A 17,840-nucleotide genomic window follows, 5' to 3' on the forward strand; every position below is an offset into this window, starting at 1 on the left:
TAATTGTGCCCAATATGAAAAGAAACACTGGAAAACTCCTATACGGAGCTATTCAAACGGTAAATGGCCTTTGATGATCCGTATTAATTACTTATTTACTAGACACATTGGTTGGTGTCCCTTTCGGACAGAAAAACTATTCGAAAGATGACGCTAGTTTATAAACATAAACACAACATGTTACCGTCTTACCTGACCTCGACCTCGAACAATTGTTTACAAGCACATGTGCATGTTTTCAACAATAAAACACACCATTAACTGAATTCAGACGATTTCTAAACACCACCTTGATCAACTTGTATTCATGGTACATTCTTCAATCTGTATTGAGGATGTGGAAGGATCTTGACAAGACAGTTTACAATGGTGTTTCATGGCCCGCGTTTACGTCTTAATTGGAATATATTAAATTGCTCCAAAAATCCCATCATTTTACACTGGAGGTGTTAGATATGCATCAGTGAATCCTGCCCAAATGCGTAATAGATGCAACAATTTAAATTCCGAGTCAAACAATAATGATACCGCAACGTCCCCTAACTGTGTCTGTGGTTCACATTTTGAAACTGCAGAGCATTTCCTATTCAAGGATATACCCATCCAAATTGATATTTTTATTATTTATTTTTGCAAATTTTAAATCATCTGCTGGCAAGTATATGTACCTCTGGTTTCCATATATGTTCAATTGATTTATTTGTTTACCAAATTCGATCTAAATTGATATGGAAACTCTCAGTTAATACCTGTTTTTTAAATCTCATTTATCTTGTCAAATCAAAAAGGACGAATGTTATGGTCGAAACATGATGCTTGATAGACCAGAATAGTGAACATCATGGGGAAAATTTAATAACTTCCCTGCAGGGTGTTTTAAACAAAATCTGAGATACAGTTTAAGAGTGTATTGCAAGAACATCCGTTATATGAAATTTGGATAAAATTAATCAAAAGAAAAAATATTGCAGTTTACTTATACCACTGTCATTTTGTACTTCTTATTTCACGTCGGATATGCATAAATAATATCACTAACTGGCAAGTAAATAAATGCATTTAAATAAGATTTAAGTTAAATAGTATTATCAAAATAGATTAGGCATAAAATTATATCATATTAAATGATTATAAATGAATCGATTCTAAACAGATAGAACATTGAAACATACGAAATTGTAAAAAAATATCACTTTTGACTACAAAATATGTTTATTAAAAATGTGCTTTTGTCTGAAGTTGATATTGAAATAAATAGATAGTTATGAACTAAAATCCATAAATGCTGAAGTAATATTGACACAAATTCAGATTGACAAAACACAAAACGCAGCGCAAAGCACATGGTATTGCAGAAATGTCTGAGGAAAATGTGACGATGAAGTGCATGAAAAGAAAAATGCACTTTTAGAGTTTTAAACTTAAATGTAGGGTAAATATAGGGTTGGGCATGCTAAAAATTTCATAAGTGGAGATTAGAGCCAAAGGGTTAAATGAAATCTAAGTATATACAATAGCCAAGACATTTACACATAAACAAAACTACCAAAGCACAACAACAATAAACTTAGAGCAACGTTCATGCAGTCTAAAAAGCAGATTAAAACTTGCATGGTGTTTAGAAATATATAAGTCTTTTGAATTCTTTAAAATTGTCTACTTGTCTAAAACTGAAACCGTTTGGGACGTTGTTCTACACCTGGCGACAGCCTTAAAACGAAATTAATTATTTGCATGTAAATATTCTGGTGAAATACCATGTAACTATACTCCCAGCATGTAACTTGCGGCATTGAAAAGTACTCAATACCAATTGCTTTAATCCTAGTTCTAGCATGAACGGTAGAAAAAATACGGCGATTTAATAGATCTTCACAAGACGAGTTAAAATCATTATAGACTATTCAAAGCGCCCTGTTTTGAAGTTTTTCAGAGTTTGTAAATTAAAATACCAATAACGTATATGGATCGGGATCGATTTAATAGTCCCGGTTTTTGCGATTATAGGTACGGAGTCCCGGCAGTTGTAACCGTCCAAAGTTTTGTCCCTTAGATGATTCATGGCGGACAGGTGTCGCTGAAAAATTTGTTTACTTCAAAGTTTTGATTTTTCGAAAGTAAAACAAAATATGGATAATACTTTATCTTTAGTACCAATTTTGGTACTACTTTTAATGACAAATGAAGGTATGTTTAGGATAAAATTAGTTCACTTGATCAGAATGTTCACACCTGTATTTTACCTGTGAACAGGTGGGAGGGGAATGTTATTGTTTCCTGGTTTTGGAACCCGTTTTGGAATAGTAGTTATTTCTGTCAAGAAAGATCATGTGAAATTTGTAAATGTTAAAAGTAAAGCTTGGAGGAAATGTGTGCTGAGTGTTGGCCGCAGGCACATGACTGCCAGAACAACACTCCACAGTGGTTTGAGTTCAGTATAGAAATTTGACGGGTGCAGGAAGAAGTGAACCATTACCCAAGTGAACCACTGCCTAAGTGAACCATTTGGTTACCCAAGTGAACCACCTATATATTGTATAGTTGGCCACTTCTTTAATAGGGTGATGTTTTAGTCTTAAATAATAGACGTGTTATACGGTATTCTTCCAATCCCTAATGTCTAAACGGGTTAGTGCGGGGGTGTTTTAAAAATATTGAAATTGTTTTAAGTGAAGTATTTTATGGTTGAAATTGACCATAAAGGTTTATATTCATATTTTACCATGTAAGTGAAAAGTTATTTTGCACTGAACAAGCATTTAATGCATTAAAACACATTGTTTACCTTTCCAATAAAACGAAAGTTGACTGACACAGACAACAATTATGCCAAGGGGAACAACTCGATTGAATCGTAATAATTCGGCCTCCTCCGACAAGCTTTGAGATAGACCTCGTTAATACAATCGTAACAACTCGCCGAAATATTCCGAGTGTTTTAAAATTGTGACGTGAAAGCCTTGCAGGTGCCCTTCATGTATATATTTATGTGTTTTGACAGCAAGCAATGATAAAAACACGTCAAACTCATAATTATTCGAAGGATACAACATTTTTGTGTACGGAACTAATATAAAATAACATAATCTGGTAATATTTCTTGTTTTTATGATATTTTTTAGATGTTAAATGCTTTAACCCGGAATCCCGATAGGAATAACTACCCACTTTTGATACTAAACAATTTGTACGTGAAGGATTTGCCATATCAAAAATCGTAAAAAAAATCCGTCAACGTACAATTATTTGGACTAGGTAATGTTTATGTGCGAATTACACCTATTTACTATTAAAGAAGTGTGAATATGACACCTATCGTCCTCGGCACCCCAGCATTCATTGTTTCCCTAGCTAATTTGCCCAGGGTATCATATAGGTTATGATACGCTGGGGTGCCGAGGATGGACACCTATTAAAAAAGTGACAAACTGGACAATAGACAATAGGTGGTTCAAAATGTTCAAAATAAGGTCATTAAATGAACACAAAACATGAAATTGTCAGTCAAATTTATAATAATAATAAATGATAATAAAGCAAATGCACGCATAAATTTTAGGTAACTAATACAGTGAAGAACACGAAAACAAAGCACTATAAAAAAATAAATGATAATAAAGCACATGAAATTGAAACAAATAAGAAATATTACTAGTGTACATGTAAGTGAAACAAAAATAAATGATAACAAAACAAATACACACATAAAAGTAATACATAATATATAAGCACATGAAAATGAAACAAGTAATAATAAATCAAATACAAGCAAAATGTTCACATAAATAATTTGCCGTCCTCGCCACAGTCCTGTACAGAAGATGGGATCGGCCCAAGTCCGATGAGATTGCTAGATTCACTTGTGAAAGTTTTAACTTATTAACACATGTATTGGACCCTGTCATAATTATGTCAGCTGTAGATAAAACGGTAACCTTTGTGACGTCAGAGCATGAGCCGTGTAGGGATTAAAGGCCTGTGGTAATGTATTGTATTTAAATTGGTCAGTGGAATACCGTATGATTCCATTTTACTTATGGCTGGCCAACCAACTACCGTGTCTACCATGTATGTGTCATGGCTGGATAGAAAATACCATACAATTGGAAAAATCAATATTAAAATTTAATTCACTACCAATCTGAAAGAACCTTTGGGATATGCAAAATGAACAAATTTTGTAAATAAATGTTTGTATCCAACTTATTAGTGTCTGAACTTTTAGGGGTTGTTTTTTTTGGTGGGGGGGGGGGGGGTTGATGCGTGCCCAGACTGAATGAGGTTTCAAACTTTTAGGATCCCTGTATAACCAATGTATCGGGTATTGTGTCTTAATTTACTTTTACTTTTAACCATAACGTCCAATTGTATTTTGATGTCAATAAAATCATTATTTGTGTGTAATTTTTGGCTACAAGGCATATTATTCATATATGAATACTAGGATAAATAAAAAAATAACTGAATAGAAATCATACTTGTTTTTCGGTAACTTTCTTAGGTATTTCTGTAATTGCATTCGTATTTTGGTAATTTAGCATTTTTCAGTAAGTCCAGTATCCCTTGACCAACTTAGAACCATATTAAATATACTGACATAAATCAAAACTATAAATGCATAAACGCTGAAACATGCAATGTGACTGATTCCAAACTGTCCAAGCTCCCGAATGTCTTGAAACTGTAATAAGCGTAAAGGGATTGTGTAATGCGGTATCATACATTTTCAGCTTTTACCGTATGGTGATAGGAAAGAAATCAGACTAACCAACAGTTTAAAAATGTGTGGGACATTCGGTCTGACAAGACACAAAAATCTGTCGGACCAAAAGAAAATCTGTCCGAACAAAAACGAAGTAAAAACATTGTTTTATATATCACAGTAAGCTCACTCGGATGTCATAGAGACTTCTGGTTAAGGGTAAAATTGTAACAACACAATGTTTGCTGCTTGACTGACCAGCAGATTGTAACAAGCACAGTGATTTAATTTTCTATGACAGTATGCCTGAAGCAACCAATGAAAACATGTGTTACGTTTTTCTAACACATTAATGCTAGAACTTGGTTACCAGGCCTAAATCCTAAGACACAGCTACATTGGGAAATGAAGCCTGTTTCTGGAGATTAGGGACATGCTTTTTTTTGTCAATGGTGATGCATTTCTAGTTCTGAGTTATGTGTCAGGGTATATAAAATATGATTCCAAGAGTACCATGCAGGCCCTAAATCACTCAACTATCTTAACACTAGCACAATGCTCTTTCCAACTGACCTAACCTGTCAGTTGGGCCTCACCCACACACACTGCAATTCTTCCACCATTAATCTTAAAGGCCAATCCATGCACTCAGGCCATTTACTTCCTACACCAGTCAAGTAAACCTCGGAGGGAAAGTGTGCCCTATGTGGGACTCAAACCCAGGACAAACGAAACGATAGGGCAGCACTTTAAAGATGCACTCTTACTCCCAAACAAGATTTACCACAATTAATACAGTTGTATTATAAATAAAAAGGATAAAAAAAATGTCATAATCAATGGTTCTTATGAATGATACCGAGTTTAATTTGAAAGAGATGTGCAGAAAACATGGTATTTCTACCTTCTGAGAAGATAGTAGATTGCAGTAGATCTTTTAGCATTCATCAATCATTTAATATTTTTGCGTTTTCAGCTATTAAAAACACGGTTGGAATCTTGTAATCAGTAATTAATATTTTCTATATATGCATTACTTAGTAATTAGTTTAAGGTTTATCACTCAAAATTTATGTTTGTTAAATTACATGTGTATGTATTGATTTTGAATAAGAGTGTCACCTTAATCAACTCAGTATACTGGCTGGCTGGCTCTTACTCACTTCACTATGGTGGAATTTATATAAATTGTTCTTCACCTCATTGTACTGAACAGAATTAACTGTTAATAATTTACCTTGTCCAAGAAAATCCTGTCTGCCAATCACCTTTTTTTCTGATTATAAGTTATTTCACTTCATTCAATTTGAAGTAAATGGCATTGACAAATGGTTATTGTTTTTATGAGACCCTATTTCACAATATCCAGAATGGGTTTTTTCTGAAACATCGGTACCAACTGTCCCAATGCTAAAACATATACTTTTACAGGAAAAAACATGAAAATGAAAATCCCACTTCTACAATAAAAAATAATAATCATTTATCTAATCAATTTTTTATTATTTCAGCAAATAATTGGACCCTTAAACCATTTTTGTATGGAAGGGTTGGTGTATTCTTAAAAATACAAACTTAATCATATTCTTTTTTTGTGTTCATTCTCCGGCAAATTTGGACATCCAAAATTTTAGTCAAAGTTACAACCCAATCAGAAAGGCCAATATCCCATCCCCAAAATGATGGGAAAACACTGATATATTGTGTGGCTCACTTTTAGCTAAGCCCCACTGTCTGAGCTAATAAAGATAACACAATTCAAAATTTAAAAAAAATCAATTTCTAAGTCTTACCTCCGCATAAATTTGCTTGTGGACAAAACTTGAATTTGCCAATCAAAGTCTCAGGGTATATGATAAAGATATTAATAATTTCTTTGAGTGTTGGACAGTGGTACTTGCAAAGATATATCATCTACATGTATTGTGACTTTTGTATTTGTGTTTCAGTGTTGAGTCTGAAATGTTACCAGTGCAACTCGACGCTGGACCACAACTGTCAGGAGTATTTCAACCACAACAACCCCTACAGTCCTTTAGAGGCAGAGGAGTGCACCATGTACGACGCCAAGTACTGCATCAAGGTCACAGGACTCTGGGGAGGTAGGGACACTCTGGTGTTTACCTTGGTTCTGCAAGTACATAGCTGAATGCACATAGGACTTGTCCTACAGAGCTCTTTGTAGGAATATTCCATGTTGACAAGTATTGCCACTTTTTAAATACTAAGACATTTAAGGCAGTCATTCACTAAGAAAACAATCTCACATATACATTTTCTTGACTTTTATCATGAGACATTTTTTGATTCATTGTTGATATTAAGTCAGTTTTGATGAAGCTGACTCAACATTGTTTTTGTTCCTTGACTGATTTGTACTTTTAGCTTTGCTGTCTACTAAGTATTTAAAAAAAATGTTTTAACAAAACACACAAAAAAAATATACTCCTAGATTCTTATTGATTTTTTTTAAACATTTATAACCAAGATCTTGATATTTCTTCGCAGGTATAGTTGGTACACACCGATTCTGCAGCGCTCGTGACCTTGGTGACCAATGCCAGGACATGAGGTTCCCAGACCACAGCCGCAAGTACAGAGGCTGTATCTTCACATGTGGGGCAGACGGCTGTAATGGGGCACCTGCCAGTCTCGCATCATTGACGACACTCGCATATACCATAGTGTCCTCATTTCTGGTGCTCGCGTTGCGGAGATGAGCTGCACTGTTTTGTGATCTGACTGTTTTTGATAGATGAATATATACATTCCTTAAAGACTGATGACATATCAAGTTCTATGCAAAAAAAATCTTAATTAGAAATAGATAATGAAGGGAGTATTAACAATTAAAAAAAGCTTTGATTAAGATGAAAAAACTACACAAGTTAAAGTCGTAATTGTACATGTTTTTTTTAAAAGAATTAAGTGTATGTCAGCTTGCACATGAAAACAGCCAGATTGTCTTGGTCACTTATGTTTGGGAGATCAGTATGTTACACAGGCCTTAAATGTTCTAGTACAATTTAGAGGAATTATGAGACGGTGACTGATGTCATCATATTTTAGTCAAGAATGAAAATATATTGAAGGCACATATCTAGAAATACTTCCGGTAATAATGTTCCCAATGAATAAATTATAAAATTAAATTAAAGGTTTGCTGTCTATTTTTTAATTTCATAGACACAATAAATGTACATAGTGACACAGAATGTATTTCTGCTTAATAGTTTATTCATTTTCAGGCATATTCATTGAGTTAAGAACTCATTGTTGTGTATATCTACATTATTCATACATTATCTGTACATTAATAATTCATTATCTTTGTCTTTTTGTATATACTTGTAAATATTTTTATATATTTGTATACATTAATCACAAATGCAATATACAGGTTGTTGATGTTATGTTGTAGAAGGAGTATTTCTTATACAGTAAAACTGCGATCATACTTCATTTTTATGTTAAGAAATCTCTTCGATATTGCTTACTTCAAACTAGAATGTCTAAACAGCACAATAAGAATATAATTGTTTTGCTATGACCTTTACCACTGTGTTTGACAGGTTGACATAATTTTACAGAACAAGCAATTAGACTATTTTAATGATACTGTGGCCTCCAAAAGTATTTGATCAGAGTTTGAAGTATATCCTAGATGCCATGTTATACCATATTGCAATAATGACACACAGAAATACCGTTGTCTTAATGATTTTGAAGTTCTGTGGTCAAGCAGAAAACTCTAAACATATTATTGACCACAAGTTTGATTTAGTATTTATCATTAAATGGAACAGATTCATATTCGCTGAAAAAAGCAACGATTGCTTACTCCCAATTTTTATATTAATAAATATTAATAAATCTGTAATAATAGTCCAGACATTTGAAGGCACTGTATGTTTATTACACGTATAGATTTTCTAAGAGTCATTTTTCAGTGATCATGAAACAATTCTATTGTTTTACATCTGTATCTTTCAAATCTGTTGTAATATAACTATAATTCTACCTTTGATTTATCACGATTTATTAAATGTACTTAACTATTTTGTTTTGTTGAATTCTCTTTAATTTTTGTCTGAAACCAATTTTACTAACTCTGGTTAAAGTTTTGCATATAACCACTTTTAAGTCAACACCTCAGCGAATAGATGTATTGCGTTGAAACTTTATACACAGGCTCCCAACCATTCAACCTTCCTAATTAATTAAGAAAGATAACTCTATCATGCATATGATATGATTTATGCCCCTTTTTTATTTGACTCAAAAAATCTGGTTAAGGTTTTGCATGTTAGCACACAGGTTAATATGCCAGCAACTACTTGATGTATTGCATTGCGACTTTATACAATGGTACTCAACCATCCAACATACTTAAATAATCAAGTTAGATAACTGTATTTTGCAAATAATGGCCCTTTATTATTTGACTTAAAACTTCTGGTTAAGTTCTTGCATGTAACCATATTTATGTAAATATCTCAGCAAATACATCATGTATTGCATTGAAATCTAATCTAATTTTACAGTGATCCATGCATGTTTCACAAATACATTTCAATCCTTACACTGAGCGTGCTGTCTCTGTGACAGCTCTTGTTTTATTACAATTGTCTTAATGGTTTTTCACATTAACAGATTAGAATGTCTGATATGCAATAATATAGGCTTCAGACATCGCGTCATTTTAATGGCGTTTTAATGGCGTACAAAAGCATACCGCTACATTGTCATTGTATTCAAAATATAGTTTATATAATGAAAAACTCATTGTGAAACCGATTTACCTTAGAGTATCTATATTTTTATTGGAGCTGGCTTACTATAAACTCAATTGGGTATAATTGGTAAACTATTGTATGTGAAATCGTTTAAACCATAGATATATGGAACATCAATAAACTCGATTTCATCCGAAATATAATGAATTTGCATGAAACATCGTTTCTCAGTATTGTTTGCAAATTACATACTGACTGATCAGGCATATCCGGTAACTCCAAGTCTTCAAACAACACCGCTAGCATGCAAAACTTTTCATACTCATCAAACCCTGAATAATTCAAAGACAAACTACCTTTCAGACCAGTCATCCTCATTCAAAGCTCGAGAAAGTAAGCATGTGGAACTTTCTCGAACCTATCAACTTCGACATCATAATTGTTTTGTTGTGAAATCTGGTTTACGGAAACCCCATCAATGCATGGCCAACAAACAGCTACTCCTTAAAGAACTGGATCACTATATAATCAGAGGTACTGTCAACTCCGTGATTGCTGATTTCTTCTATTCACATACTCAACCGGTCGTCATTGAGGTTTCATCTGCAGCCACAACATCAAGGACCCAGGCGTCCCAGGCCAGTGTCCTTAGCACCTGTCTTTCCCTTGATAATGATATACATTTGTAATAAGTACAATTGAGCCACCCAATATACAGCTCGACTCCTCGCCTTCGCTCAACAGGTCGATAATGAGGTATTCTCTCCAGCAACTGCACCTATGACCTAGGCACCCCGAGGCCAGTGTCCTTTTCTTGCCTTTACATACACGAATGATGTACCATTGAACGTACAATATACAGCTCGACGCCTCGCCTTCGCTCAACAGGTCGACATTGGAGTCTTCTCCAACGCCACCGCACCTGTGACCAGACACCCCAAGGCCAGTGTCCTTAGCACTTTTCTTACTCTTACATACACTAATGATTAACCAGTCAATGTCAAATATGCAGCTCGACCCCTCGCCTTTGCATTACATGTCGTCATTGAGGTTTCCTCTGCAGCCACCGCACGTGCGACCCAGGCGCCCAGGCCAGTGTCCTAAGCACTTTTCTTGCCCTTACATAAACTAATGATATACCATTCAAATCCCAAGCTACCGCTCGGCTCTTTACCATCGCTGATGATTGACTGATCCGAAGCAATGAAAAATCACGTCAACTACAACATGGCCTAGATAATCGATCTTGGAAAACCACTTGCAGTTAACCCTCAATCAAGACAAACAGTGAACATATCAACATCATCACGAAGGGAAAGGCAACGTACTAATCACTATATACCATGCAACTATCTTGAAGTCACCATTTCTTCCTATCTTCTAAAAACCTGCTGACAACGTCTCAACTGGAAACGCCACATTGCGATTAAACCAGGATTTCATTTTGGGCGATCAGAATATTTGAGCAAATCAAAGATTGGATACCAAAAACAAGCAACAATCTTGAGCATTACATTGTTCGTACCGACCTTAAACGCAACACAAAACTGTTTCTCTGCAGGAGTTGATGATGGGAGCTAACTCATAAAACGAAACAGTCCATGTTATGTAGTTTAACAGTATATGACATAACTAAATTTAGTCAAATCGCATCGTAGTTAATTTTCATGGAAATGCATTATAGAGATGATTTATGTGTTATGTGATGTAAAAAATGGAATTTGGACTGGATAGACTGTTAAGTGTAATGAGTTAAGCCCCTATCATCAAGCCACTGTGGAGATTACTACTTATTAATATTTTTTATAACTTTATTTCGTCCATAGATGAAGTTATCGAGCGGTGACTGTTTTCCTATTTTTAGAAGCAGCGACCTTGACCCAATCGATCCCATTGACCAAAATGCAATTCCAAGGCCATGGTCTTTGTTTGCACGTGATGTCTGTTTCCGGTGGTTGAGTACTTAAAATTACTTTTAATAGTTTAAATAGTAATTTTACTTCATTAATCATTGTTCTCATTTTGATTCTGGTCCCGAGGAGGCTTACATATTTGATGTTGTAACTGTTGGTAAGTGTTGGGACCAGTGTGGGGTTTTGGTCAAGGTGTTGTCCCCTCTAAACAAGCTTTATACTTGAATTATAAACTACTGGGGGGAAATGCACAGAAATTTGTTCTACACGTGCTGTCCTGAAAGACAATTTGGAAAAATCTGATGGTGCAACAATTAGGGGTAAAAGAATGAAAACAGTCGAATAACTGCGAAATTCTGCAATTTGTCTCTGATGCAAACATGGTGAACATTTTGGATTTATTAATAATTTTACACAATCGTATAACATATCATAATTCATAGTTCAAATGTTCATTGATGACAACAGGGTTTAGTAATTAGATTTTCTTTCTTTATTTTAGCAAAACTATCAAAATACACACTTTTGGCCTTTGTCGCTTTTAAATTTTAGTTGAGTGGTTTAGTTTTGTTTTAAATTATGTTGTTGTTGTTTTTTCTGCTTGGAAACCTATTGACTAACTGTCCATCATTTTATCATTTTTGGAACGAAGAGATATTAATTTCAAGCAAATTCTTTTTTCTCTTTCTTAATTTTCGGCAAATTTATCGAAAAAGCAACAATACTTAATTCTAGACAGTCACACTTTGTTTGGGTCAAATATCTCTATTTTTTGCCTAGATGAAAAAAACAACAACAACACAGCAACATACACAATTTAGCCTCAATGTTTATTACTAGCATTAAGTGATGATGCATATTTTGGACGAACATGTCAAAAGAAGCGAAACAAAACTGTGAATTTCTGAAATTCATTTTTCGTATATACAGCTTTAGACATTTTCGTTTTTTATACATAGTATACATATATTTCTATGTGAAAAATGTATTCATTTGTAGTTATAATTGCAAGTAATGCCAGCAGAATTTAATCCATTTGTATTTTCATTGCGTTTGTTCTTAAGACAAAATCATCAAAAAAGATAAAAGTTTGGAATATTATGTATCATTTTTATGGTTTACATCGAATAACAGAACGTCGATATGAATTGCAGAACGGAAAACTAGTGACATGCCAGATCCCCATTATCTTCAATTATCTGGCATTGGGGAAATAATGAAATAATGTATATTGTGAATGAAATGTGGAAAAAGTAAACGACACTGCCAGTATCAGTAATCATAATAGGGTTGATGTCAGGAAATGTTAAAACATTTTATATAAGGTTAAAATATCAATATGTGCCTCTTAAAATGCATTTTTAAATTGTATATGAAATATAAAATACTGCGAGCAAACCAACATGATCATGCACTGTACATCATCAGTATTTAACAGTCAGAGGTGACAAAAATGTTTTTGATATAAATATGTACATAATTTATGACATATACTTATTACCAGTTTACAAATAATTATATAATAAAACCACCATCTCTATCTTATTAATACTGCCACCTCTCGTACTACATTTGTAAAGTAACATTTAAAAGAGAATCATTTTACAGACATTAAAATGTAAATGCCACACACAGAATATTACAAAACAATACTGAATTGTGTTTAATGTTATTAAGTACAGATTTTGTTTACGATCACCTGATCATCTTATGAAAAAAATAGAGAGCAAAGGTCTAACATTTTTAAAGATGTCAATTCTTGAAGATATGTGAGTAATTTAATTATAGAATCTTACTGAAAGTTGAAAAAATACCTTTGCTTATGTTTTTTAATGATAAATTTTAAATAATCGGCATAATATGTTATGCAGTTGATGTATTGTTCCATAAACCAATCAGTTACGTAGTAGCGTTGTGTAATACAGTGGCATTTAATCAATTTTTATGATTTAAAAAAATGCTCTAACGAAATCCTCCAGATCCATACCAATACTGCGGAGTACTAATAAATCATACCAATATCACTTAAGGGACAAGCACGAACCTTGCCAACAATTTACCAAGGCCCTGTTTAAAGGCACAAGGCTTAAGATTGTTAGAAGATAGTATTGTAGCTGGGCACTTGGCTTGGAGTCCAATTCTTGGCCGCGGTGCCAAGGGAGGAGCCAAATAACCGACTTCTACTTTGGTTGATTCCGGACATACATTAGAGCCTAAACACTGAACAGTGAAAGCCTTCGGCCAAAGCAGATTCTATCAAGAATCAAAGCGCTGATAGCGCTGCATGAACAGGGTTTTGTACAGGTTTTCACCATTATGATTCAAGATCATTTGTGAATTAATAAGTTGCTGATATATATCACAGTGAATCTAAGAGTCCCCGTGTAAAACAGCCACAGTGTCAATTTTACGCCTGATAGTCAGAATTCTTACCCATCAATACAATGTATCATAAATTATTATATAATACGTGTGAGCCGAACATTTGTCTCAATTAGACAACATGAAATTGGCACTTAACATTTTTTTGCCAATGATATCAGATAACGGTGACTTTTTAAAACAATTTATCACAGATCATATTATTATTATTTCCATATCATTGTCTAATCGTTTTCGCTTTCGGCTCAATAAGGCATTAGACTATTGACATTAAAAATAATTATAGTTTTATAACATCATAATTTGCACTTGAGTTATTCCATATGTAGTAATAATGGCAACACGAACTAACTATCGTAATTATTTTCCTTTGATCTATATTGTATTGTTAAATCATAAGTTCTTGTACATACATGTATATATATTTAGTTATAGACATTGAAATTATATTTCCATTGTCTTATAAATCACATGTAATTAAGTCATACAACTATGTTCCATTTTCATATGTACATACTCGATCACACTTATATTTATGTTTATGTATGTAATGCCATGTTCAATCTCTTTTTCAAAGGAGGAAATAAAGAATTATCTATCTAACTCCATCCTATGGTGTTACAATATGAATAAGGTTTGCCAAGGATTTATTAACCAAAGAAATAAAATAGAAATTGGTTGATCATCCAGGGTGTATTTAAAATATACACTTAAACCTTTTCCGGTTGGTAATTAGATGTTGGCATTAACAAAGACTATACTAATTATTAAATCGGAAACGATCCTTTACAGGAACACAAATTTAACCATTTTTAGATTCTTGCTTCTTATTGTTTATACCATTCATTAAGAGCGTGTAATAGTCAGGGACCCGTTTCTATATATTTCTAAGCCGTAATTCTCAGCCGTAATTCAAAATTATTTTAGTTTCATAGTTTTCTTATTTCAGACCCATGATAATATTTAAAATCAAACTAAAACACACATAGCTGATGTTAAATTACAGTTTAAAACTCCCAAGCGAATAGTGATTATTATTTCCTGTGTTTCTCTCCAAAAAAATCTAACTGTGTGCACTAGTATCAGTCTGAAGTTTATGCATGTAAAAGACACATGTTCAGTGTGTGTATATAACATACCACGTGTTTAATTACGTTATCTATGCTACGTCGGAAGGCAACATTTTGTTTAAAATAAAGACTTAAATCAAAGATTTCTTTTCTTTTACTACACCATTTTAAATAAAACAAATGCCGCTTAAAGAGCCCGCATTCGTTTTATTACCGGAGTTTGATCAGGTGATTAGATTAATTAAACACTTCGACAAACCTGTTTCCAAATTAATGTTTTGTCAGTGCTCCGTCATATGGGCGTATTGTGAAAAGGTTTGTCGAAGTGATTTAAGAAACTAACCTCTCAATCAAACTCTTGTTAAAGCCCGAAGGCGGGGCTCCGTAAGCGGCGTAGACTGCGCCATGTTTCATTTAAAATGGTGAAGAAAAATAAGATATCTTTGTTTAAGGTAGCACACCCCTAATGAATACCTCCACTTGAAACTCCTCAATTTTAATCTTTTAGCCTATGTTGTTAAGCACAGGACTACTTACTAGTTTTGCCATCCTTTTCAAATGTCAGAAGAAAATACCTACCAACCTATTATTTCAATAGGCCAAATACAATTAAATACAAGAAACTGTTCACTTGCACAAATATTAAACTATTGACAAGAGTAACCTTATTTGTGAAACATTTAATACGCAACGCATGTCAGCCAGTGTAATTTTTCTAGTTTTTTGTTAAAGTGAATTAATTATACTGAGTTCCCCAATAACGTTTGGCACTATATTTAGTATCCCTTTTATCCCTCATATTTTGTAAAGATATTTAAAATAACTGTCTCCCTCTTTTCCATGATAAGATATATATTCGATACATGAACGACCATAAAAAAATACAAAACCATTTTATTTCCGCCACTCGAGACAAAGTCATCCTTCTTCGTATTAGTATAATTAAGCTTTTATTGTATGACCTGAGTGTAATAAAGATATTTGTTGTTGTGTTGTTGTTGACTATCTTTTGAGGGTTTCAAGTTTATATAATAGTGGTTCGAATCCAGCCAGAATCACAATTTTTTTGTCTTCTTTGTTTTCATTAGCTAACATTTTTACAAAAATTAATATTGTAATTTCATTAAAAAGTAATTAAATACATTTTTACACATAAATATTAGCTTCTGTGAAGGTTTTATAACTTGCAGGCACGGCTTAAATAGGTGGTTGGGAATTACAAACTTTATTTTTTTTAAATGAGACGGTAAAACGTTTTGATTTTTTGGCATAATCTTCCCAAAGAATATTGATAATTATAAATAAAGAACAGATCATGAGTATTTCTAAAACTTTTTTTTGCTTTTAAACATCTTTGTTCCAATTTTACGCTGTCAAAACAGTATGTTAAAATTGAAATACCATTTGGCTATTTCAGTACAGTATGATTATATTTGTTGGTGATGTGATCAATAATGTATTATTTCTGAAATCAAATATATTTCTAGTTACTCTGATACCAAATTATTACCAAAATGTTGAAAAATAAATAAAATAAAGGATTGTTCTTGTCTCTCGGGTGATGTCGTTTTTATTGACCATTCTGAAATGGGGGTAGGGTAATTCAAATGTAAATAAAAAAATATTTGACGGTAAATTTCTTTTTAATTTTGTTTTTGAATCCAGGAAATGATACACATTAAGAAATTATCCAACTGATCATAGTTTGAAATTGTGCCCATTAGGGGTGTGCTACCTTAAAGTCTTCATTCAAAGCAAAATGTTGCCTTACGACGTAGCATTTATGACGCAATTCATCACGTGGTATACACACACTGATATTATATGTCATGAATCCATAAAAGTAAATTCAGTGCATTTTGTTTCACCAAATTTTGTATTTTCCCTATACTGTTAGATGACTCAACGTGTAATTATTTTCAAAATCCTACCTTTTAGAAAATATAATGTAAAATATAGCAAAATTGCATCGGACCTTTAGCAATTGACCTTTACTTAATACCCCCTGGTTTAACCACAGACAAGTACACAGACTCATGACCTACGGAATGCCGTTAGGGCCGTCGCCTATGAATGTGTTGATCTGAAACGCGATACTCGATAGAACGATGATGAAAACGCGAACTCACGAAACTACGATGGTGAAATCGCGACTGAATGATGATGAAAACGCGTACTGTCGTGTTTTCACCATCGTACTATCGCGTTTTCATCATCGTACTGTCGTGTTTTCATCATCATACTATCGCGTTTTCACTATCGTACTATCGCGTTTTCATCATCGTACTGTCGTGTTCTCATCATCGTACTATCGCCTTCCGGTGCGCATGCGCATAGAAAAAATGTCGGTTTTAGGGGTGCTTGTATTAAGTCATTGAATCATGTCTTCAACTGAAGCTTTTATTACGCATTTTGAATTGATCTGAAATACTGTTCATTAAAAATTTAATTAAGGAATGAATTGCGGGGTTGATGTCATCATCGGGGTATGAACGCAATTGGGCTGGTCAAAGTGTGCAGTCCGAAGATCTGGTCAAAGTGTGTGAAGTCCGAAGGACTCCACGCGTAATTTGACCAGCCCAATTGCGTTCATATCCCCGATAATGACATCAACCCCACACTTCATTACTTATATTTACACCAATAGTTCCTTATTTCATTCAAGAATTGTTAAAAAATACTTAATTTCATTTAAGAAAACAATTCATTAATCCTTTCTTACCCATTCTGTGAATAGAACGACCCGACTGTTACCGGAAACATTTGTTCAAATGACGTCACAATAACGCGGGAAAAGATCAACCACTTGAAATCACTTTTGAACGTAAAATTTAAACACTAATGGCAACAATACATTTAAAATATAACTAACACTTTCTTAAATGTTGATTTATATTTTACGGGACCTGCTGACACAATACAAACAATAACAAGATCAATATTTTTCATGTATATTGTTATGCGATGAATTGCGATCCGAACATATCCGAAGATGTTGCGTTCATCGATTGATGAAATTGCCGAAAGAGAGTTCATT

The 17,840-nt window shown here is 33.6% G+C and overlaps 1 protein-coding gene across 1 annotated transcript; it reads left to right on the forward strand.

Moving 5' to 3' along the window:
• Positions 1 to 2,029: 2,029 nt before the first annotated feature.
• Positions 2,030 to 8,760, forward strand: LOC128245763 (U-scoloptoxin(05)-Sm1a-like). The gene is made up of 3 exons (XM_052963995.1): positions 2,030 to 2,187; positions 6,652 to 6,804; positions 7,211 to 8,760. Exons 1-3 carry the CDS (start codon positions 2,130 to 2,132, stop codon positions 7,420 to 7,422), a joined length of 423 nt encoding a protein of 140 aa, XP_052819955.1. The 5' UTR covers positions 2,030 to 2,129; the 3' UTR covers positions 7,423 to 8,760.
• The last annotated feature ends 9,080 nt before the right edge of the window (positions 8,761 to 17,840 follow it).

The sequence above is a fragment of the Mya arenaria genome, chromosome 2 (assembly GCF_026914265.1).
Source record: "Mya arenaria isolate MELC-2E11 chromosome 2, ASM2691426v1".
In the NCBI taxonomy this organism is placed as follows: domain Eukaryota; kingdom Metazoa; phylum Mollusca; class Bivalvia; order Myida; family Myidae; genus Mya; species Mya arenaria.

Bases quoted from the DNA above. Each gene is read 5' to 3' on its own strand.
- LOC128245763 (XM_052963995.1), top strand. From the start codon at position 2,130: ATGGATAATACTTTATCTTTAGTACCAATTTTGGTACTACTTTTAATG. The intron at 2,188-6,651 runs GTATGTTTAGGA...TTTGTGTTTCAG, and splicing joins ACTTTTAATGACAAATGAAG to TGTTGAGTCTGAAATGTTAC. The intron at 6,805-7,210 runs GTAGGGACACTC...ATTTCTTCGCAG, and splicing joins GGTCACAGGACTCTGGGGAG to GTATAGTTGGTACACACCGA.